Consider the following 22,254-nt stretch of genomic DNA (forward strand, 5'->3'; position numbering starts at 1 on the left):
TGTCTCCCAAGGTCTGTGAGAGTGAGGGATCGTTTTCCAGGATAGGTTGTAGATTGTTGATGATGCGCTGGAGAGGTTTTAGTTGGGGGCTGTAGGTGATAGGCAGGGGTGGTCTGTTATACCCATCTCGCTCTGTCAGTCTGTTTCCTCACTTCCCCAGGTGGGTATTGTAATTTTAAGAACGCCTGAGAGAGACCTTGTAAGTGTTTATCTGAGGGACTGGAGCAAATGTGGTTATCTTAAGAGCTTGGCTGTAGACAATGGATCGTGCGGCGTGTCCAGAATGCAAGCTGGAGGCATGTAGGTAAGTACAGTGGTCAGTAGGTTTCCGGTATAGGGGGTGTCCAGGAAGTGGATCTCTTGTGTGGACTGGTCCAGGCTGAGGTTGATGGTGGGGCGGAAATTGTTGAAATCCAGGTGGAATTCTTTAAGGGCCTCCTTCCTGTGGGTCCAGATGATGATGTCATCAGTGTAGTGCAAGAGGAGGGGCATTAGGGGACGAGAGCCGAGGAAGCATTTGTTTAAGTCAGCCATAAAAACATTGGCAAACAGTGGGAGCCTGGATTGTCCCAAATCTGAACTGGTTGGGAGTGAGGACAAAGTCACAAAGCTCAGCCATGGGTATTTTACCCATGGAAGCTGATGCCCAAATAAATCAGTTAGTCTTTAAGGCGTGTCTTATTGGTGGATACACCCTAACACAGCTACCGCGCTGATCCTGAGCTGACAGAAGTTCAGTGAGGTGGGACCCCCTGCTGTTGGCTGTCACTGCCCCCCCCAAGGGCTGGGCCTAGGCGCAGGCGTGTATTTTAGAGCTTCCACAAGGCTCTGCAAAGCCACAGAAATCGCGAAGGCCGAGATCTGAGCCTCTCTCCCCTCCCTGGTACAAGGGCCGTGTACCCTGCTGGCCCTGGGTGGCCCTTGCTAAGGTCATAGGGCTCCCCCCTCGGTGCAGGGAGCTGGCCTGAGGCTCACAGTGCAGTCGGGGGGGGGGGGGTGCTATGGCCATGTCCCCTCTGCCTGGGAGGTGGAATCTCGCGTTGGCATGGTCGGTGGGAGTGGTGTGGGGGGCACTAGGTGCTGGATGGCAGGGGCAGCGGGCTGGGCCAGGTCTGGGTACTGGCTTCTCCGCCAGCTCCTCTAGAACGGGAGGCAGAATGGAGCCGCGGGTTGGGAAACCGGTGTCCTGGTAGAGCCGCAATCAGCTTGGTCTGGTTTGGGTAAGAGAAGGGAAGGAGGAGAGTGGAGCCCCAGGGCACAGGGCTGGACAGAGGGGGCTTGTCGCTCCGGCTGGCAGAGCAGGGCCCATGGGTGACGAGCAGAAGTCAGACCAATTGCAGCTGGCGAGGAGCACTGGCCGTGGGACGGGCTTGGTGGGTGCCGGGCTGGGGTCTCTGGTGCTTGGTAGCTTTCCATGGAGGCCAAAAAGCTCTCTGGGAGTTGGGGGATTGGCAGATGGGGGTAGGTGGGCGGGAGCCAGCTGGGCCCTTCTCACCTTGGGCTAGGAAGCAAACAGTGCTGGGGATGCTCTGGAGGGGGGGGGGGCAGGGGAGATGGTGCCAATCGCCTACCTGGCCCTGTGCTGGTTTAACGGGAGGCCTCCAGGGCATTTCTCACCTCCCTCTGCCTGGGGGGGGGGGGAGAGGGGGAGATTACACAGTGTGTGTGGGAGGGGGGTTGGAGCTCAGGAGGAGGGGCTGGGGCCCTCAGCAGCCAAGGATCAGCAATCAGGCTTTGACCCTAGCCCCAGTGGGCCCCATGGGGTGCTCCAAGTGCCCAGACTGACATGCTGGGGGGCGGGGGGGAGAGGGAGACACGTCCTGGGCCAAGTGGTACCAGTAAGGCCCAGCTGGGCGTCACAGCCCTGGGGGGGGTGGGGGATGCTCGACCTGCTGGACGCCCAAGCGGTGCCTGCCCGGTGCTCACAGGCCCTCATCCCCTAGACAAATGGTGCAGACACCAGAGCCCTGGGTTGGGGGCAGCCCACACAGGACCCCTGCCATGCGGAGGGGGCTGCTCCTGAGTACCCATGAGCAGAGCTCCCGGCTGCGCAGCCTGGGGCTGAGGTGCGACCAAGCCCTGCATGTGCCAGGCGGGGCCCCACCACTCGGCAGGGCTGCTGGGCAAGTGGCCAGCTTCCTGCAGGCGGTCGTCCCTCAGCCCTTGCACCACACGTTACCCCGGGGCACTGTTGGCTTTCTGAGGGGCTGCAGCACCCACCCTGCTGCGGGGGAGGCAGGGTGCTGGGAAGGTGCTTTTCCTTCCATGTAAGGTGCTGGCTGCAGGGACGCGGCGCCTGGGAGGCTCCCAACGCTGGTCAGGCTAAAAATAGACACTGCTGAGAAACATCAAACACACTGGAGCAGAGTGCCAGGACACGCATTGCAGGCCTGGGCTAAGGGGCGGCAGCTGGGCAAGGGGCTTTGTGCCTCCATTTCCCTGCTGTAAGATGCACAGTGCAGAGCAGTGACACACACCAAAGGAGGGCCGGAGCCCCCTGGCTCTGCAGGAGCCTGGACCACGCCCACCCCGCTGCTGTTCGTAGGCATGACACCACCCCCACCCCAGGAGCTGCAGGATTATTTTAGGGGGTTGGAGTTCCTCCCCTCACAGCCCCCTATTCAATAGCTGCTTGCCACGGGCAGTGTGTGCCCCCTGCCATGCAGCCAGTCACTCGAGCCAGGTAACAGCCCACACGCATACCAGCTCTGGGCCACTCTCACCCCTGCCCCTCATCATCGGACACCAGCCATTTTAATTCCATTGCCAGCCAGCGGGTCTGCTGTGCAGGACAGGGTCCCCGCACTGCACAGTTGGCCCCCAGCAGGTAGGGGTGGGATTAGGGGTTGCTGCTTTATGCACCTCTATTCCATCACTCGGCCTGGCTGTGCAGCCTAGTGGGCAGAACACACCCTACCCCTCAGCAGCCCCCTAGCTAGTCGCAGCTCTGCTAGTGACCTGCTGGGAACACCCCCCCCCATCCGTGCCTCAGTTTCCCCACCATTATAAAGGGTTTAAGAGTTGGCATTACTATAGGTAGGGTCCAGGTGTCCTCACTCCCTTTACCCAGCACCAGCCCGTGCTCCTTCTCCCCAGAACCCCCTCAGGCCAGTGCCTCCTGATCAGAGCCTGCTAGGGGGCTCCCACCCCTCCTGCCCTGTCATGCCCCTAAGGGGGGCAGGGCTGGCACACACCATCCCTCTGGAGAATAGGGCCTGATACCCTAGCAAGAAGGTGCCCAGCGCTCGGGCTAGGGGAGACTGACACGATTCCAGCTCCAAACAATCCAGCTTCCAGGGGCAGGAGGCCCAGGCTGAGAGTTTCGGAGCTGGACCACATGGCTCCTGTTAGGCAGGTAATAGGTGTGTTTTTCCAGAGCTGTTCTCACCCTCCTGCTCCCTTTCCAGGAGCTGTGTTCAGCCCCTGCGCCCTGCTTTCCAAACAGGGCCAAGAGCCACCACTTTCCAAACCATTTATTAAGTGAAAGCAACTGCAAGGAGAAACAACTGAGCACTGCTGCAGGGGTTAGAAGGGGGTGGAGGGAACCCCAGAAAAAACAGGGATCACTTATCCTCCCCTCCCCATCTCCAGGGGCACCCCCAGGACAACCCCCTGCAGCACTGGAAGTCTCCTTCTGGTCCACACAGGGAGGAGAAGTGTACACAGGGCGTAGAAAAGGCACAGAACAGAATAAACCTGAGCGCCCGGCGGCGAGCCGAGGCCTCATGGGGGACAGGACAGGGAGATTGGCGGGACTCTTCATCCGCTCAGCACCATCCGGACAAGCTCTGTGGAGAGAAGGGTGTGCATGAGGGCAGGCAGCTGCCCCACAGGGGGAGAGGCGCCTTGGTAGCTGGGGGAGAAAGGGTCCTTGGGGGTAATCTGACCAGGGCCTGGGGCTTCCAGGCAGGTTCTTCCAGGGTTTGCAAGGAGTCTTCAGCAGCTGTGCTCTAGTGGCCCCCTTTTCATTCCTCCCCCCTGCCCCCCAGAGCCATATGGGCTCCTGGCTCCCAGCCCAGGGGGCATGCACAGGCCCCTTTCTCTAAAGCTAGTAATAACTAGGTCTCCCACAGCATGGGCCCCTTTCTCCCCCTCCTGGCCAGGAAGCCCCCTGCCCTAGGGCGAGGGCTGCTGCCCCAGGCCCCACTCTTCGCCCCATGGCCCCAGGACACCTTCTTCCGTCCGCAGCAGCAGCACACGACCCCGCAATGGCAGAGGGGGAAGGGGGGAGAAGAGAAGAGGGCAGCATGGTTTCTACAGCTACTGGCAGGCACAGGAGGCCTACAAGCCGCACGGCTTCCTGCCCCAGGCGAGGGGAGAGCTTGACTTTATCTACAGCAGAGAAGGGCCAGCGGGGGCCAGGCCATTCGAGGGGGAGGATCAGACAGAGAGAAGGGGCCAGGCAGGCAGCCACTACACCGCTCCCTAAAGAAAGACTGTTGGGTTAACCCGCTCGCCTCCTGCCCGGGGCTCCCCACCACAGCGCACGCCCAGCGGCCCGGGGTTCAGCCGCGAGCAGGGTGTGTGTGGAGTGCATCTGCCCCGCTGGGGTAGAGGCACACGCAGCTCCCCCCAGACAGGACACAAGCAGCCCAGGCTGCATCTGATTCCCCCTGGACCCCATCTCCCCTCGCACCCACACAGATGACACAGTCTTGCTTTAAACTTGGTGCATGGCCCCCCAGCAGAGCTGCCTCTTTCCCCCACTAGACAGAGTCAGCTACATGCAGAGACATGCCGAGGGGGGGGGGTACGCTGGCGGGGAGGTGGGGGGAGCGCAAACCAGACTTCCTTTAAAACAAAAGGAAGGGGGGCAGGGGGAGGTAAGGGAAGGGGTTTGGGAAGAGGCGTACCCCGCTCGGCTTCACCCTGACAAGATGTGCCTCACAAACGCTGTTGGAAGGAACAGACATCATCAAGCAAACGCACCAGACACGCAGAGCGAACGAGCACAAGGGGATCCCTGGGGACATGCCGGCGCCTGGCTGCCTCCAGCTCCCAACCCGCCGGGCCCAGCATCCGCACCCCAGGGAGGAGAGCTGGTCTCGGTCAGGGGCTGGTGTTTGAGCACAGCCCCCGGCTCCTCGTTTCTTGGGTGGGAGACGCCCCGAGGGGCTGCAGTGTCCTCACTGGGGAGGGAAACAACAAGCCATAGGCCCTGGGCTAGTCCCAAAATAAACCCTGGCCATGGGACAGATAACTTGCACCCCACCCCCTCCCCAGGTTGGAGTCCCCTCCCCACCTCCCCCCAGCACAGCAGGAGAGCCAAAGCCACCGGGTGCCACAGGGTTAAGCAACCTCTGGAGATAAATCCGGAGCTGCTGATCCCAAGACACCGATGCCCCCCCAGCCCTCACCTTCGTAGTTAATGCAGCCGTTGCTGTCTTCGTGCCCGGCCACCAGGATCTCCACCTCTTCCTCCGTCATCTTCTCTCCTGCGTGGGACAGATGAGATTTCACTACAGGCCCCCTCCCAGCAAACCCAGCCTCCGTGACCCTCCCTGACCAGACACACAGGCCTTCCTCCTAGTCACTGCCCTGCATCTGCCAAGTGGCAACTGGAGCAGGGGGCTGGCGCCAGCCACCTTGGAGAGACCCTTGGGGGGGGGGTTCTTCTCTGCTTCTCCCTGACCCAGACATCTCTGGGAGAGACTCAGCCAGAGGCCTTTGGCTACCCTCTTCCCCCAGCCGCAGCAGCCCCCTCTGCCAGGTGTCAGCGTCTCACCCAGGGTCACGAGGACATGGCGGATCTCGGCCCCCATGACGGTGCCGTTCCCCTCCTTGTCGAAGACCCGCAGCCCTTCCACGTAATCCTCGAAGCAGCCCTGGTCCTTGTTCTTGGCGATGGTCTGCATCATGGGCAGGAACTGCTCGAAACTCAGTGTCTTCATGTTCATCTCTGGCGAGAGAAGGGGGAATGGCTGAGACCAGCTCTCTGGGCAGCCGCCTGCCAGGCAGGACACCCTGCCAGGGGGACGGGCTCGCTCGCCGCAGCATCAAATCCCTCCTGTGCCAAAACCCAGCGAGGGATGGGATGGTAACGCTCACAGCAGTAAGCACGATGCCTCCCAGGCTCCAGGCCCCCAGAGATGGGGCAGGCCCCCACAGATGCCAGCCATTCTGCAGAGGTTTGAGGGTGGCGGGGGGAGTGGTGCTGGGCACAGGGCTCAGCACAGGTGGGTGCCGTGTAGCCAGGGGACATGTACCATAAAGTTGGGTGAGAAATTTGAGGAAAAACAATTCTCATTCTACACTGGGACAAAACCAAGGCCCGGGGGTATTTTTCATAGAGAACCCCCCTCCGCACCCCACAGCCTGGGAGGGGCAGCGGCACATCTAGGATGGTGAAGACCCAGCTTCAAGCCCCCTGCACTGGAGATTCGAACCCAGATCGCCCGCAGCCCAGCCCATTGGTCTGGGGAGGCCAGGTCCAAGATTAGCCTCCTCATTCTGAGCCACAGAGCGGGTCCCCAGTCTGACCCCATTGAGCCACAGTCTCACTCCAGCCAATGGGGCGGGGAGAAGGGCCCGTTCCCACCCGCTGCCAGCTTAGGGATGCGGGAGATGGGCAAGGCCCCCGGCCCTGGGGCTGCTGCAGCACCTGCCAGTCACTCACCATCGCTCTTGGGGTTCCCCAGCACCTTCATGACCTCGGCGTTGGTGGGGTTCTGGCCCAGGGCCCTCATCACATCCCCGCACTGGCTGTACAGGATCTTGCCATCTCCGGTTCGGTCAAAGAGCTGGAAAGCCTCCTTGAACTCTGGGTGGGAAGCAGGGAGGGTGTCACTGTGGCCCCAGGTGCTGATCCCCCCTGCACCCCTTGGTTCAAACAACAAACTCCCCTTGGCCAGCCCTGAGCCTCCTGGTACCCAGCCGGCTCCAGCCAAACCGCACGTGCTGGGGCAGCCGCCTCAGCCCCAAGCCCCCTCAAGGCAGCTGGGGCCCCATAGGAAAGCAGGCGCTTCAGCACGATAAGAGACAGGAGCCCTCGATAACTCCCCCACCAGGGTTCCTGACAGCGTCGGACAGGACCCCTGCACGGGAGAGTGCCCCAGATGTCTAGTGTCCTGCCTTCTGTCGCGACCCACGCTAGACGGGCCGCCTGGCCTCAGGGATAATGCACCGGACCAGAGCCCTGGCTCCAGTTCCTGGCTCTGCCCCAGATTCCCAGGGACAAGTCACTGTCTCTCTCTGCACCAGCCCCATCTCAGAGGGGAAACCCACAGGCGCCACGGCTGAGCCAGGGGACAGATCTACCCTGGCTAGTGAGTTAGCCCCTCTTGGTCCCAGGGCCGGCTTCACCCTGGCGGGGGATTGGCTCACGCAAGGTCCCATGGGCCAGCCCCAGTGGGGTTCGCATCAGGGACTTGATCACAGGGCAGCAGCCAAGGCCGGGCAAGAGGCTGTAGGGCCACCTCCTATGGGACAGGCCCACAGACACTACAGCCACTGCCTGCCTCATGGCAGCGAGACAGGATTTATGGATGGGAAAGCAGAGAGCCCCAGGCCAGAGCCAGTGGCAGAGATGGGAATGGAACAGAGGCATAACGCAGTCCCCTCCTAGAGACGGGGAAAGAACCCAGGAGTCCAGGCTCCCAGCCCCCTGACCCCACAGACCCCCACTCCCCTCCCAGAGACGGAGAAAGTACCCAGGAGTCCAAGGTCACTTCCTGCTTTAGCCAAAGCAAACACTGGCAAAGGGACACAGGGGGGGTCTGGCCGGTGGGTTTGCAGAGACCCACTTTCCCCCGGCTCCCGGGCTGGCCAAACCCTGTCCCCTCCCCCGCGGCGAGGCGCTCCCCGCGCAGGGAGGCGCAGCCTGCGCTCAGCCGGGGTTTTGTGCCCATATAAGGAAGTAGGCGCAAGGCACTGGGCAGGAATTGCGCTGCGCCTCCAACACAACATTCCAGGCGCGACCCGTGGGGCAGCCGCCCCCCCAATCCCCCAGCGGCGGGGCACTGGGGGGCACCAGCCGGCTCGGCTGGGAGTTTGTCACAACTTGGAGCAGAGAGCGCAGTTCTGCAGCCATTTTCCTCTGTGCAATCACACCCCGCCCGCAGCCTGCCACACCCCGCCCCCCCCCGCAACCCACAGGCGAGGGGGGCCGCGCAGCGCCCCTAAAGCCAGCTCTGCGCCCCATCCGGCCTAGCTGGGAGAACGCAGAAAGGAGACTCGCAAGCTGGGCGGGTCCCGCAGGGCTTGGACAGGAAACTGCTCCTGGGTGAGCCATGCCTGCACGGGGGGGTGGGTTGAGTCACCCCCAGACCCGGGGTTGGGGGGGGCCAGGAACCCCACAGCAGCAAGAGCCGAAAGCAGCCCGGAGAGATTTCACCCCCTGCGCCCCAGAAACTAGGGGCCCGGTAGGGCGAGCAAACACGCCCCGCCCCACTTACCGGCCGGCTAGAAAGAGGCTACGGGAGGAGAGTGGAGGCTAATGACAGAGGAGGAGGAAGGTCTGCAAGGGAGGGAGACAGCGGTAAGTGCATCCGCGGCGGCGGGACGCGCAAGGGATTCGCCCCCGCAATGAAAATAGCGCGCAAGGACGGAGGTCGCGCAAGGGGGGGGGGGACGGGCACTTACCGGCCGTCTGATCCTCGGAGAAATCACACTGCAAGACAAACACAGGGGCGGAGGGGGGCGCCATCAGCGGGGCTGCCCGGCCCCCCCTTTCCCGCGAGCCCCGCACCCCCACAAGCGCTGTCACCAGGCTCCCTTCCGGGGGGGGTTGGAGTCAGGCCCCGGGGATGTCCCTGGCCTCGGGCGGCCGGAACCTAACCCTGCCCCCTCCCGTGCACCGGCCCCCCCGCCCGGAGCTCACCCCCCCAGTCCCGTGCACCGGCCCCCCCCAGCCCGGACCTCGCCCCCCCAGTCCCGTGCACCGGCCCCCCCCAGCCCGGACCTCGCCCCCCCAGTCCCGTGCACCGGCCCCCCCCAGCCCGGACCTCGCCCCCCCAGTCCCGTGCACCGGCCCCCCCCAGCCCGGAGCTCACCGGCCCCCCCCAGCTCGGAGCTCGCCGGCCCCCCCCAGCTCGGAGCTCGCCCCCTCAGTCCCGTGCACCGGCCCCCCCAGCCCGGAGCTTGCCCCCCCCAGTCCCGTGCACAGCCCAGAGCTCGCCCCCCAGTCCCGTGCACCGGCCACCCCCGCCCGGAGCTCGCCCCCCAGTCCCGTGCACCGGCCCTCCCGCCCGGAGCTCGCCCCCCCAGTCCCGTGCACCGCCCGGAGCTCGCCCCACCATGGCTGCTGCTGCGGCTCCGCTCCCTGCAATGGCCCCTGCACGGACTCGCCTCCGCCAGCCCCTTTCTACTGGCTCTGACGTCACCGCCCAGGCATCCGCGCGCCAGTGGCTGCTCAAGGCAGGGCGCTGCGTCACTGGTTATGCTAATTAGCTGCTGCATTATTCATTAAGTGCCCCGCGAGGGGGCGGGGCTGACTCAACCAGCCCCGGCTTTGCCTATAGATAGTCATCGAGATGGGGCTTGGCGGGGGGGGGCATAGAGACGGGGGGGTCCCAGAGGGGGGTCTGGGGGTGCATGGGGAGACGGGGGTCCCAATGGGGGTCTGGGGGCACATGGGGAGATGGGGAGCGGCGGGGCCCAGAGGGAGGTCTGGGGGTGCATGGGGAGACGGGGATCGGGGGTGTCCCAGAGGGGGGTCTGGGGGTGCATGGGGAGACGGGGGTCCCAATGGGGGTCTGGGGGCACATGAGGAGATGGGGAGCGGCGGGGCCCAGAGGGAGGTCTGGGGGTGCATGGGGAGACTGGGAGCAGAGGGAGTCCCAGCGGGGGGGCTGGGGGCACATGGGGAGCAGGGGGTTCCCAGCTGGGGGGGCCTGGGGGTGCATGGGGAGCAGGGGGTCCCAGCGGGGGGGCTGGGGGCACACGGGGAGGAGGGAGGGGCCCAGTGGGGGGCTGGGGGCCCAGTGGGGAGCAGGAGGTCTAAGCAGGGGATTGGGGGCACATGGGTAGCAGGGGGGTCCCAGCGGGGGACTGGGGGCACATGGGGAGCAGGGGGTCCCAGCGGGGGACTGGGGGCACATAGGGAGGAGGGAGCCCGGGTGCCCCCAGCTGGGTTCAGCTTCGGGCTGGGAAGACGCGCTGGACGGGCAATAACCCAGCGAGTGGCTGCCCGGTGGCTGCGGGGCAGAGTTTCCAGGGGACCTTGGGCTGCAAAAAGCCTTCGCTCTGGCAGTACCAGGGCTGCTGCAAGCTGGGGCGGGGGGACGTCCTGTGCTGACGCTTTTTGAGACACTCAAGCGGCCTGAGACCCCAGCGAAAGAACCAGTGAATAAGCCGAGAGCAGAGCGTGAAGTCTGAGTGCGGGGAAACCACCCGAGATGGGCAGGAATTCTCACCCCCAGCAGGGGGCGCTGCGGGGCGCGGGGCAGGCGGGTTGGCTGCTGGGGCAGATCCCCGCTGCTCCAGGCCCAGCCTTTCACCCCCTAAGGAACAGGAAATGGCAGCTGTATTCCCTGAAATCCTCCGAGGCCCCCCTGCCATGGCCTGGAGAAGCTTGTCTACCCGGCGCGCCCTGCCGGCACCCGGTGTGACCGTACCCCGCCAGGGCTGTGCCGGCATAACGCCTCCCGGGGGGCGCTCGGCTCCTGCTATAAACTGTCGCTTGCAATTCACACCTTAGCTGGCGCGGGGGGCTCCTGCCTCCCCCCTGCCCCGCAGCTGCGCCTTTGAGGGGGAGCAGGGGTTCATTTCCCAACTCTGGCTTTCTGCATGGGAATGAAATCATTGGGCCGGGCGCAGGGAGACCCACAGGGCCCTGCAGGGCCGGCCCCTGGGCCTTTTCCAGCCTGCGCTCCCACGCTTGGCCCTCCCACCCCGCCGTCCCTCATTGAAAGCGGATGCAGAACTCAGCCCCGTCGACTCAGGGATGCTGAGACGGCCCCTGTGGCCAAGATCCAAGGGGCCAGAAGCTTCTGCAAACCAACGGTTTTTATTGTCCAAACGCAGGACGGGCGCAGGGAGGATCGAGTCCCTTCCCACCCAGGATTGGGACCACGGCTCGGCTTGGTGGGCACCCGCAGGCTGGGCCGCTGCTCTCAGGGGGAGCCTGCATCCCCCCACACTGGATCCTCAGCCGCTGGAGTCCTGAGGTCTTGGGCTCTCCTTGGGCAGTGGTAGAAATCCTTCGCAACAGCCATTGGGAGGGGGGTAGGGTGGGTTAGAGAGACAGACAAAGGGGGCAGGGAATATGACCCCCCGCCCCGCAGAGCAATGGGCTGAGGAGGCATCAGTTGCTTAGGCCCATCCTGCCCAGCCTGGGGAGAGAAGAAGAGACAGTGAGACGCCGGCAGGGTCCAGGCTGGGGAGCTGGGATCCCATGGGGGTAGGGGGTGGAGAAGGATCTGGGCCTAGAGCTCAAGTTTGTTCTGAATCTCTGTCCCCAGGACCAGAGGCTGGAGGGAATCGTGCTCCCGGCACGGCTGGGCCAGCGGGTTTGACTCAGGGCACCGGCTGTGCCCACAGGACCCTGGTCTAGCAGAGGCGCTCGGAGTCGGGATGGTTTTGAGGAGTTAGAGCACTCAGCAGCCCTGCATGGTGAGTATGTTCGTGGGTGGGGAAACTGAGGCACAGGGCAGAGGTGGGCATAGGACCCAGGCGTCCTGATGCCCTATCCTGAGTGATTAAAGCAAAGCCACGCTGCCCCCTTTGCATGGGGCCCTTCCACGCCGGTGCCCTGGACAGAGCTCCCAGGGCCCCACAAGAGGCGTTCGGTTTGCTTGGGCTGGGCTGTCCCCCTGGGGACGGGCTCGGTTCCCCGCGAGGGACACGGCGCTGCAGAGAGGAGCGGGAGGAGACGTTGAATGAATTGTACCTGTCTGATGGCACTGGACCTCAGCTGGCAGCGGAGCAAGTCCCTGTGCCTCAGTTTCCCCCTCTGCAGAACGGGGCTGAGGCTCCTGCACTCGGAGGTCTGCTGCTGGGAGGTGCTAGGGGGTGGTAGCAGCACCCCAAAAACACGAGCCTCTTCCAGGGCAGAGGGATTAGACACACACGTTAGAGATTATCCGCCGGGCACGGAGATGGTCCACCCGGGTCTCTGCCAAGGGGCAGAGCCACTGAGACTCATGGCAAAATGGGGAGAAAGGAGCAGCCACCCCCCAAAACAGAGTCAGAAAAGTAAAAGCCCCGGGGGGCACTTACCCCACAGCCCCTGCTCAGCCAGACAGGATGTGCTTGACGAAGGCTGTGGGGGGGAGGAGAGAGGTTTTAGGCAGAGGAACCAGGCCCCCAGGGGCACCTGGATGTCCCTCCCTTGGGAGCCTCACTCCCCCCCCCCCCCATGTTTCCCAGCACTGCGGCTGGAGCGTCCCTGACTCCGGGCTCTCACCTTCGTAGTTGATGCAGCCGTTGGCGTCCTCATGCCCGGACAGGAGGGCGTCCACCTCCTCCTCCGTCAGCTTTTCACCTGCAGCCGGAGGGGGCAGCGCGTTAGTGTTGGGGAGATGTTCCCCCCATACACCCAGTGCCCGTACACCAGCCCAGGGGGCCCTGTCCCTGCCGGGTGCCAGACAAAAGCCCTGGGGGGGGGCGTTTCCCTCCCGCCCATTCTGGGGAGCCCTGCCCCCCCATCCAGTGCGAGACTGACATCCCTGGCGGGGTCCTGTACCTGTCCGGTGCCTGCCTGACAGCCTGGGGGGCGGGGGCATTCCCCGCTGCCCAGTACCAGAGCGACAACCTTGTTCCACCCCCCAGCCCGGTGCTCACTCTGGGGGGGCCCTGACCCCCCACTCAGTGCCTGACCGACAGCCATGCCCACCCCCCGAAGCAGGGCACGCTGCCTCCTTCCCCGTCCCTGCCCACAGGCCTTGCCCAGCCCCGGCAGGGACGCTGAGCCTCAGCACAGCCAGTGCTTGGTGCCGGGCAGGACACCTGGGTGGGGTGCCCCTGACCTGGCACCGTATCCACGGGCCCCTGCCCCAGACTTGCTGAGCCTCGCCAGCCTCGGGGGCCCCTCTGCCAGCAGCAGGAGGCGCTCACCCAGCGTGGAGAGCACATGGCGCAGCTCAGCCCCCATGACGGTGCCGTTCCCCTCCTTGTCGAAGACCCGCAGCCCCTCCACGTAGTCCTCGTAGGTGCCCTGGTCCTTGTTCTTGGCGATGGTCTGCAGCATGGGCAGGAACTGCTCGAACTCCACCCGCCTGGAGTTCAGCTCTGCCACGGGAGGGAGAAACTGAGGCCGGGCCGAGCCCCCAGGGACCCTGCCATGCAGCCCCCCCCATGTGGCTGGAGGAGGGCAGTCTGGCCTCCATGGCACTGCATGGGGCCCCTGATGTCCCCCCATCACATCACCTAACCAAACCCAAAGGAGGACTCCCATTGCTAACCCCAGCAGTCAGGGGGTCTCTGAAGGGCTAGTAGGTCCAGACCCACTCCCACCACACACACAAGCTGCTGCTCGGGTGAGGCTGAGGGAAGCCCCCCAGAGCAAGGGGTGCCTGGAAGTAATACCCCTCCAAGACGCATGGGGCAATTCCTTTCTCCCTTTGGAGCAACTGTTTCAGGCTCTCTGCAGACTCAGGCAGATGCCGTTACACCGAATTCCAGGTTTTTCCTTTTTCACAGTGCAAGCTGGGGCTGCGATGTCACATGACTCCAGAAGCTGGGGCTTTGACCACAGGCTGATAGTGCCCAAGCCAAATCCCACCCTTCACCCTGGCCCCACAGCTGCTGAGGCTGCTCGCTCACCATCGGGCTTGGGGTGGCCCAGCACCTTCATGACCTCAGCGTTGGTGGGGTTCTGGCCCAGGGCCCGCAGCACATCCCCGCACTGGCTCAGCTGAATCTTGCCGTCCCCGACCCGGTCAAAGAGCTGGAAAGCCTCCTTGTAATCTGGAGGCGGGGAGCAGAACAGGTCAGAGGGACTGGAACCGGCGATCCTCTGCCAGTCTAACCTGCCTGCTTCATGCCAGGATTGGGGCCAGACGGGATGGCGGGGGGCTCAGCCCAGTCTGGAGTGCCCTTCCTGCCAGCAGCCAGCAAAGCCCAGAGATCACCAACCCCAGCAGGAGTTGGGAGTCCTCACCCAGGGACAGAGCTCCAGAGACCCCCATCCCAGGGGGCAGCATCCCACTCCGGGCGTGACGTGCTGCTCACGCTTGTATCGCCCCCAGAGCCCATCGAAATCTGAGACTACACACAGGGAACATCGCTGAGACACAGCCACCTCTGGCAGCTGCTGATTCAACTCACTCGCCACTGAAATGCAGCCACCACTGGGGTGGAGCCTGGTAGCTGCTGATTCAGCTCATGCACCACTGAAATGCAGCCACCTCTGGGGTGGAGCCTGGCAGCTGCTGATTCAACTCACTCGCCACTGAAATGCAGCCACCTCTGGGGTGGAGCCTGGCAGCTGCTTAGCAACACCACAGGATGGTTTAGGACAGGAAGTGAAGCACATGCCTGCGTTGGATTGAAACGGTGGTGGGTGTTGTGGCTGAATTAATGCACAATTGTGATGCTGGACACAGGGGTTAATACCTTGCCCAGAGTCGCGGTGGGATCTCCCCTAACCACCCAAGGACACCAAAACCTGCTGCCTTGGTTTGTACGCGACAGGATGCCCACAAGTGGCAGAGACCTGCTACTGCTGCAGGCCAAGAAGGGGATCCTCTAGCTCACCTGGCCAGGGTGGTGGTTTTTGAGCAGGAGGCCAGGAGTTCTAATCCCAGCTCCCTACCAGAATTGCATTTTACCTATGAGCCTGGGATGAGTGTCGGGAGGAGCCTGGCTCGTTCAGAGCCCAGGAGCTGCCAGCCAGGTGCTTGCATCTTAACCCGACACCCCCACGTTGAGAGAGCTCCCTGGGCAGAGCCCAGCACAGAGCCCCACACACCCCACACCCAGGTCCTGCCCCATGGCAGGCTAATGGAGGATGCCACATACCCAGGGTTTCTGCCCCCAGGGGATGGGTTAGGACCTCACAGGAGCTTGCTGGGGACAGAGGCCCAAGGCAGGAACCGCATAAGTGGGGGAGAAGCAACTGGATTTAGTGGGGCCAGAGCTGGGTGAGGGCTGGTAGAAGAGTGACCCCCCCCCAGCTACACAGACACGCGGCTCAGCGACTTACCCTCCAGCTGGTCCTTGCTAAACTCAATCTGCAAAGAGGAAGTGACAGAAACAGGGACATGAATGAAGATTTGGGGGAGCTGCACAAAGTCTGTTACCGCGCCTACGAGATGGGACCGGGGGCGCAGTGGGGCGAATGCTCCGGGTATCACCCGCCAGCACTCTGCTGCAGGGGCCGAGCTCGGCCCCCGGGGCCCCTCCAGCCTGACCCCACTAAACGCCTCGCTGGGCGAGCCTCGGGCCTCACAGCTCTGACCTCAGGCTCAGTGGGGCTGGCAGCCATTTTCTTCCGGGGGGAGAGAAAGCAGCTGCCAGCTGGCCCAAATTCATAGCTTCCGGGGGGGGGGGGGATGCTGAGAGACCCCCCCCCTTTGCGTCTGTCTACCATGGAGTTGGGGGGCAGGGAGCCCTGGGGGCTGAGCTCAGTTGCGGGGGGGGGGGAGTGAGGCCTTACAGGACCTTATGTCAAGGTGCCCCAGTTGCTGGGGGCAGTGAACGGGCCTGTGAGTTTTGCTCAATATAAGGCGACGGCTGAGTCTGCTCCCGCCCCGGCCTCTGCCAGCAGGGGGCGCTGTGGGGAGCAGGGCAGGGGCCCTGGCTGTGTATGTGGGGGGTGCCCAGGTTCGCCTGCCCCAGTCTCTGCCAGCAGGGGGCGCTGTGGGGAGCAGGGCAGGGGCCCAGGCTATTGGGAGGGGGGGTGCCCAGCTTCGCCTGCCCCAGTGTCTGCCAGCAGGGGGCACTGTGGGGCGGAGGGCAGGGTCCCTGGCTGTGTATGTGGGGGGGTGCCCAGGTTTGTCTGCCCCAGTGTCTGCCAGCAGGGGGCACTGTGGGGCGGAGGGCAGGGTCCCTGGCTGTGTATGTGGAGGGTGCCCAGGTTTGTCTGCCCCAGTCTCTGCCAGCAGGGGGCGCTGTGGGGAGCAAGGCAGGGGCCCAGGCTATGGGGGGGGGGTGCCCAGCTTTGCCCGCCCCAGTGTCTGCCAGCAGGGGGCGCTGTGGGGAGCAGGGCAGGGGCCCAGGCTATGGGGGGGGGGTGCCCAGCTTCGCCCACCCCAGTTTCTGCCAGCAGGGGGCACTGTGGGGCGGAGGGCAGGGTCCCTGGCTGTGTATGTGGAGGGTGCCCAGGTTTGTCTGCCCCAGTCTCTGCCAGCAGGGGGCACTGTGGGGCACAGGGAGGGGCCCTGGCTGTGTATGTGGGGGGGTGCCCAGGTTTGTCAGCCCCAGTCTCTGCCAGCAGGGGGTGCTGTGGGGAACAGGGCAGGGGCCCAGGCTATTTGGGAGGGTGCCCAGCTTCGCCCACCCCAGTGTCTGCCAGCAGGGGGCGCTGTGGGGAACAGGGCAGGGGCCGTGACTGTGTATGTGGGGGGTGCCCAGGTTTGTCCGCCCCAGCGTCTGCCAGCAGGGGGCGCTGTGGGGAACAGGGCACGGGCCCTGGCTGTGTATGTAGGGGGTGCCCAGCTTCGCCCACCCCAGTGTCTGCCAGCAGGGGGCGCTGTGGGGAACAGGGCAGGGGCCGTGGCTGTGTATGTGGGGGGTGTCCAGGTTTGTCCGCTCCAGTCTCTGCCAGCAGGGGGCACTGTGGGGAGCAGGGTGGGGGCCCTGACTGTGACGGATGCTCAGGTTCGCCCGCTCCAGTGTCCGGCAGCAGGGGGCGCTGTGGGGAGCAGTGTGGGGGCCCTGGCTGTGGGTGGAGTGCCCAGCTTCACCCGCCCCAGTGTCTCCCAGCAGAGGGCGCTGTGGGTAGCAGGGCAGGGGCCCAGGCTGGTCGGGGGGTGGTGCCCAGGTTTGTCCACCCCAGCGTCTGCCAGCAGGGGGCGCTGTGGGGAGCAGGGCAGGGGCCCAGGCTGTGGGGGGGGGGTGTCCAGGTTCACCCGCCCCAGTGTCTGCCAGCAGGGGGCGCTGTGGGGAGCAGGGCAGGGCCCTGGCTGTGTATGTGGGGGGTGCCCAGGTTTGTCCGCCCCAGTCTCTGCCAGCAGGTGGCGCTATGGGGAGCAGGGCAGGGGCCCAGGCTATTTGGGAGGGTGCCCAGCTTCGCCCACCCCAGTGTCTGCCAGCAGGGGGCGCTGTGGGGCGCAGGGCAGGGTTTGTGGCTGTGCATGTGGGGGGTGTCCAGGTTTGTCCGCCCCAGTCTTTGCCAGCAGGGGGCACTGTGGGGAGCAGGGTGGGGGCCCTGGCTGTGAGGGATGCTCAGGTTCGCCCGCTCCAGTGTCTGGGAGCAGGGGGCGCTGTGGGGAGCAGGGCAGGGGCCCAGGCTGTGGGGGGGGTGCCCAGGTTCACCCGCCCCAGTGTCTGCCAGCAGGGGGCGCTGTGGGGAGCAGTGTGGGGGCCCTGGCTGTGAGGGTTGCCCAGGTTCGCCTGCTCCAGTGTCTGCCAGCAGGGGGCACTGTGGGGTGCAGGGCGCGGCCCCTGGCTGTGGGGCGGAGGGTGTCCAGGTTCGCTGCCCCAGTCTCTGCCAGCAGGGGGTGCTGTGGGGAGCAGTGTGGGGGCCCTGGCTGTGAGGGGTGCCCAGGTTCGCCCGCTTCATTGTCCGCCAGCAGGGGGCGCTGTGGGGAGCAGTGTGGGGGCCCTGGCTGTGAGGGGTGCCCTGGTTCACCCACCCCAGTCTCTGCCAGCAGGGGGCGCTGTGGGGAGCAGGGCAGGGTCCCTGGCTGTGTATGTGGAGGCTGCCCAAGTTCGCCCACCCCAGTCTCTGCCGGCAGGGGGCACTGTGGGGCAAAGGGTGGGGCCCTGGCTGTGAGGGGTCCCCAACTTCGCCCGCCCCAGTGTCTGCCAGCAGGGGGCGCTGTGGGGAGCAGCGCAGGGGCCCAGGCTATTTTGGGGGGGTGCCCAGCTTCACCCACCCCAGTGTCTGCCAGCAGGGGTCGCTGTGGGGAGCAGGGCAGGGGCCCAGGCTATGGGGGGGGGGTGCCCAGCTTCGCCTGCCCCAGTGTCTGCCAGCAGGGGGCACTGTGGGGTGCAGGGCAGGGTCCCTGGCTGTGTATGTGGAGGGTGCCCAGGTTTGTCCGCCCCAGTCTCTGCCAGCAAGAGGCACTATGGGGAGCAGGGCAGGGCCCTGGCTGTGTGTGTGGGGGGTGCCCAGGTTTGTCTGCCGCAGTGTCTGCCAGCAGGGGGCGCTGTGGGGAGCAGGGCAGGGGCCCAGGCTATGGGGGAGGGGGCCCAGCTTCGCCCACCCCAGTTTCTGCCAGCAGGGGGCACTGTGGGGCGCAGGGCAGGGTCCCTGGCTGTGTATGTGGAGGGTGCCCAGGTTTGTCTGCCCCAGTCTCTGCCAGCAGGGGGCGCTGTGGGGCACAGGGAGGGGCCCTGGCTGTGTATGTGGGGGGTGCCCAGGTTTGTCCACCCCAGTCTCTGCCAGCAGGGGGCGCTGTGGGGAGCAAGGCAGGGGCCCAGGCTGTGGGGGGAGGGGGTGCCCAGGTTCGCCCACCCCAGTGTCTGCCAGCAGGGGGCGCTGTGGGGAACAGGGCAGGGGCCCTGGCTGTGTATGTGGGGGGTGCCCAGGTTTGTCTGCCCCAGTCTCTGCCAGCAGGGGGCGCTGTGGGGAGCAAGGCAGGGGCCCAGGCTATGGGAGGGGGGCCCAGCTTCCCCTGCCCCAGTGTCTGCCAGCAGGGGGCGCTGTGGGGAGCAGGGCAGGGGCCCAGGCTGTGGGGGGGGTGCCCAGGTTCACCCGCCCTAGTGTCTGCCAGCAGGGGGCACTGTGGGGAACAGGGCAGGGGCCGTGGCTGTGTATGTGGGGGGTGCCCAGGTTTGTCCGCCCCAGTCTCTGCCAGCAGGGGGCACTGTGGGGAGCAGGGTGGGGGCCCTGACTGTGAGGGATGCTCAGGTTCGCCCGCTCCAGTGTCCGGCAGCAGGGGGCGCTGTGGGGAGCAGTGTGGGGGCCCTGGCTGTGGGTGGAGTGCCCAGCTTCACCTGCCCCAGTGTCTGCCAGCAGAGGGCGCTGTGGGGAGCAGGGCAGGGGCCCAGGCTGTGGGGGGGGGGTGTCCAGGTTCACCCGCCCCAGTCTCTGCCAGCAGGGGGCGCTGTGGGGAACAGGGCAGGGGCCCTGGCTGTGTATGTGGGGGGTGCCCAGGTTTGTCCGCCCCAGCGTCTGCCAGCAGGGGGCGCTGTGGGGAGCAGGGCAGGGGCCCAGGCTGTGGGGGGGGGGTTGCCCAGGTTCACCCGCCCCAGTGTCTGCCAGCAGGGGGCACTGTGGGGAGCAGGGCAGGGTTTGTGGCTGTGTATGTGGGAGGTGTCCAGGTTTGTCCGCTCCAGTCTCTGCCAGCAGGGGGCACTGTGGGGAGCAGGGTGGGGGCCCTGGCTGTGAGGGGGGTGCCCAGCTTTGCCTGCCCCAGTGTCCGCCAGCAGGGGGCGGTGTGAGGAGCAGTGTGGGGGCCCGGGCTGTGAGGGATTGTCAGGTTCGCCTGCTCCAGTGTCTGCCAGCAGGGGGAGCTGTGGGGAGCAGTGTGGGGTCCCTGGCTGTGAGGGGTGCCCAGGTTCGCCAGCTCCAGTGTCTACCAGCAGGGGGCACTGTGGGGTGCAGGGCGCGGGCCCTGGCTGTGGGGCGGAGGGTGTCCAGGTTCGCTGCCCCAGTCTCTGCCAGCAGGGGGTGCTGTAGGGAGCACTATGGGGGCCTTGGCTGTGAGGGGTGCCCAGGTTCTCCCGCTTCATTGTCCGCCAGCAGGGGGCGCTGTGGGGAGCAGTGTGGGGGCCCTGGCTGTGAGGGGTGCCCAGGTTCATCCGCTTTAGTGTCCGCCAGCAGGGGCGCTGTGGGGAGCAGTGTTGGGGCCCTGGTTGTGAGGGGTGCCCTTGTTCGCCTGCTCCAGTCTCTGCCAGCAGGAGGCGCCTTGGGGAGCAGGGCGGGGCCCTGGCTGTGGGGCGGAGGGTGTCCAGGTTCGCCCGCCCCAGTCTCTCCCAGCAGGGGGCTCTGGGCCACGGATGCAGCTGCGTTCATATAAGGGCCTGATCGCCCCCTCCCCGGTCACACTCTTTATTGGGGCCCTACCTCACTGCCTCAGGAATCTGCCTACATTCTGGCCCCCCGCCCCCCCGGCACAGAGGCGCGGCCAGTTGGGCCACCCCACAGCAACTCGACCCCCCCCCCCCTTGGCTCAGCCTGGCAAAGCGATGCCTGGCGCTGGGGCTGGAAGAAATCTGCCCGGAAAAGCGGGTGCTAATCCCCCGGCCGCAGCCACCTGTCCCTGAGCCGGCTGCCTGGGAATGCAGGCCCATGCCAGCACCCCCCCCCCCCCGGCCCCGACACTTCCAGCCTGTCATGAAAATAACAGGGCCCTGCTCACCACCTAAATTTATCTGCCCCAGTGACCTGCGCTCAGCCCCCCCCCACCCCCCAGCTGTGACTGGCTAACAGCCCCCTGCCCCCCAGCTCGCTCCTGCCTGAGTGGAGCCGCTGCCCATTGTTGGAGAAAGGCAGTAACAAGCTAGAGATAGAACCCAGGAGTCCTGGCTCCCAGCCCTGCACCCCTTCTCCAAGCCACCAGACCCCCCCATTTCCTGGCACCATGGCTAGAACCCAGGAGCTGGTCTCTGGCGGCTTAGATGGGACCCAGTTAGATGAAGCAAGTTCCCCTGGCTGCGGTCCCCGGCCCCACCTCAGCCCCACTGCTGAGCACCTAGGGGCGGGAAGCCCATGACAGCGCTGGGGCAGGGAAGTGGTTAGACGGGGGGCGGGGTAGCTAGAACTCTTGGGTTCTGGACCAAGATCTGCCGTCGACTCACACTGGGGAAGTCAAAGCCCCAGCCTGGGCCTCAGTTTGCCCACCTGTAAAGGGGCTAATACTGGCCCTTCCCCACTGGGGCCAGGGTAGCTGCTGTGTCCCTGATGGAGTCTGGGGGAATCCGCCTGCCCCCCATGAACCCTCTGGGTCATGCCCCTTTCGGGGGGGGGGCACACTAGGTAGGGGGAGGGGCTCCAGCCCACTCCCTGAAAATGCAGGCGCTGGGGCTGGTCAGTATTTGGGCCGTGAGGAAGCAGCTGGAGTGGGGGGGCTGATGGGGGACATTTTCTTATCTGTCTCGCCTGTGGCAAATAGGCAGCAGTGCAGTGGGCCGGGCCGGGGGCACCCTGTCTGTCCTTGGCTCTGTGCCGTCTGGCCACCGGGCTCCCTGGCCCGCTCACATGGCAGGTCTAAACCTCTCGGCTTTGCTGCCAAATGGGGGTGGGGATGCCCCCCAGCCACAGTCCTGGCCCCATGCACCCCCCCAATCTCGCTCCACCCCCCATTTCGCAGCCCCCACATACCACCACTTTAGAGAGGTCAATCGGTGGCTCCTTGGGTTTCTCCGGGGCTGGGGCTGGGGCCGGGGCCGGGGCTGGTTCTGGGGCTTTGGGCTTAGCTGCAGCAGCTGCTGGCTTGGCTACGGCCGGCTTGGCTACGGCCGGTTTGGCTGGTGCGGCCACCGGCTTCTTGACGGGCAGATCCTTCTTGGGGGGCATGATGGCTGGGCCTGGTGGCACGTGCCCGGGCAAGCGGGGCTGGCAGACGAGGCTGCAGGGCCGTGAAGTCCCAGCCTGGGGCTGGTCCTGCCCAGCCTGGCTTAAATAACCTGGGGTGACGTCAGGCTGTAGCAGTGCTAGATAAGGGCAGTGGGAGGGGGGGGGGGGGGCTAGAAATGGGAGCATCATTCATTGTCAGAAGTGACAGCTTCCCCCCCCCTCCCCCCAGCTCCAGGGCTTTTCTTAGCGACGAGCTCAAGGGGGCAGCCATGCCAAGCATGCACCAGGGAGCCAGGCCAGGCCCCCAGCACGGTGCCCCCCCATCAGAGGAAATCCTCCCCCAAGCACGAGGGGCCTGGAGGTGCATGAACACGGGTCGGTGGCGGTGAGGGCTGGGCACTGCCCGCCCTGGAGATGGGGCCCAATGGGGACCTGGTAGGGCCATTTCCTCTGCTCAAATGGCACTGGGACCAAGCCACAGTGCTGGGCCGGGGACCCAGGAGTCCTGACTCCCAGCCCCCTCCCCCATCCCAGGCCCCAGGACTCCTGGAACCCAGGTGCCCTGACGTCAGCTCCCCCAGCCAGACACTAGCCCCCGGCCCCTCCCGGCGCGGGAATAGAGCCCAGGTATCCGGGGTCCACTCTCAGCACTAGGCCACACAGCCCCCCCCTCCAAGGGGGGGCCGGTGCTCTGCTGGCCAAGGGCAGAGAGCTGGGCAGAGGGCACAGTATGCGGCTGGGTGATGTGC

At 65.4% G+C, this 22,254-nt stretch overlaps 2 protein-coding genes across 3 annotated transcripts in view; both read right to left on the minus strand.

Moving 5' to 3' along the window:
- Positions 1-3,458: 3,458 nt before the first annotated feature.
- LOC127035180 (myosin light polypeptide 6) overlaps positions 3,459-22,254 on the minus strand; it is a 47,214-nt gene continuing 28,418 nt past the window's right edge. Inside the window, exons 2-7 of one of the 2 annotated variants that reach the window (XM_050924756.1) lie at positions 8,581-8,605; positions 6,617-6,760; positions 5,726-5,899; positions 5,358-5,435; positions 4,854-4,893; positions 3,459-3,788 (exon numbers count right to left, since the gene is read on the minus strand). In XM_050924756.1, the coding sequence (XP_050780713.1) occupies positions 4,865-4,893; positions 5,358-5,435; positions 5,726-5,899; positions 6,617-6,760; positions 8,581-8,605 (450 nt within the window). In that variant the 3' untranslated portion in view covers positions 3,459-3,788; positions 4,854-4,864. The remainder of the gene's footprint in view (positions 3,789-4,853; positions 4,894-5,357; positions 5,436-5,725; positions 5,900-6,616; positions 6,761-8,580; positions 8,606-22,254) is intronic. The other variant, XM_050924755.1, reaches the window with a different exon arrangement.
- LOC127035173 (myosin light polypeptide 6-like) lies at positions 10,927-21,592 on the minus strand. The gene is made up of 7 exons (XM_050924743.1): positions 21,311-21,592; positions 15,083-15,110; positions 13,702-13,845; positions 12,994-13,167; positions 12,344-12,421; positions 12,157-12,199; positions 10,927-11,270 (listed from the first exon to the last, which is right to left on the minus strand). Exons 1-6 carry the CDS (start codon positions 21,503-21,505, stop codon positions 12,171-12,173), a joined length of 648 nt encoding a protein of 215 aa, XP_050780700.1. The 5' UTR covers positions 21,506-21,592; the 3' UTR covers positions 10,927-11,270; positions 12,157-12,170.

The sequence above is a fragment of the Gopherus flavomarginatus genome, chromosome 16 (assembly GCF_025201925.1).
Source record: "Gopherus flavomarginatus isolate rGopFla2 chromosome 16, rGopFla2.mat.asm, whole genome shotgun sequence".
In the NCBI taxonomy this organism is placed as follows: domain Eukaryota; kingdom Metazoa; phylum Chordata; order Testudines; family Testudinidae; genus Gopherus; species Gopherus flavomarginatus.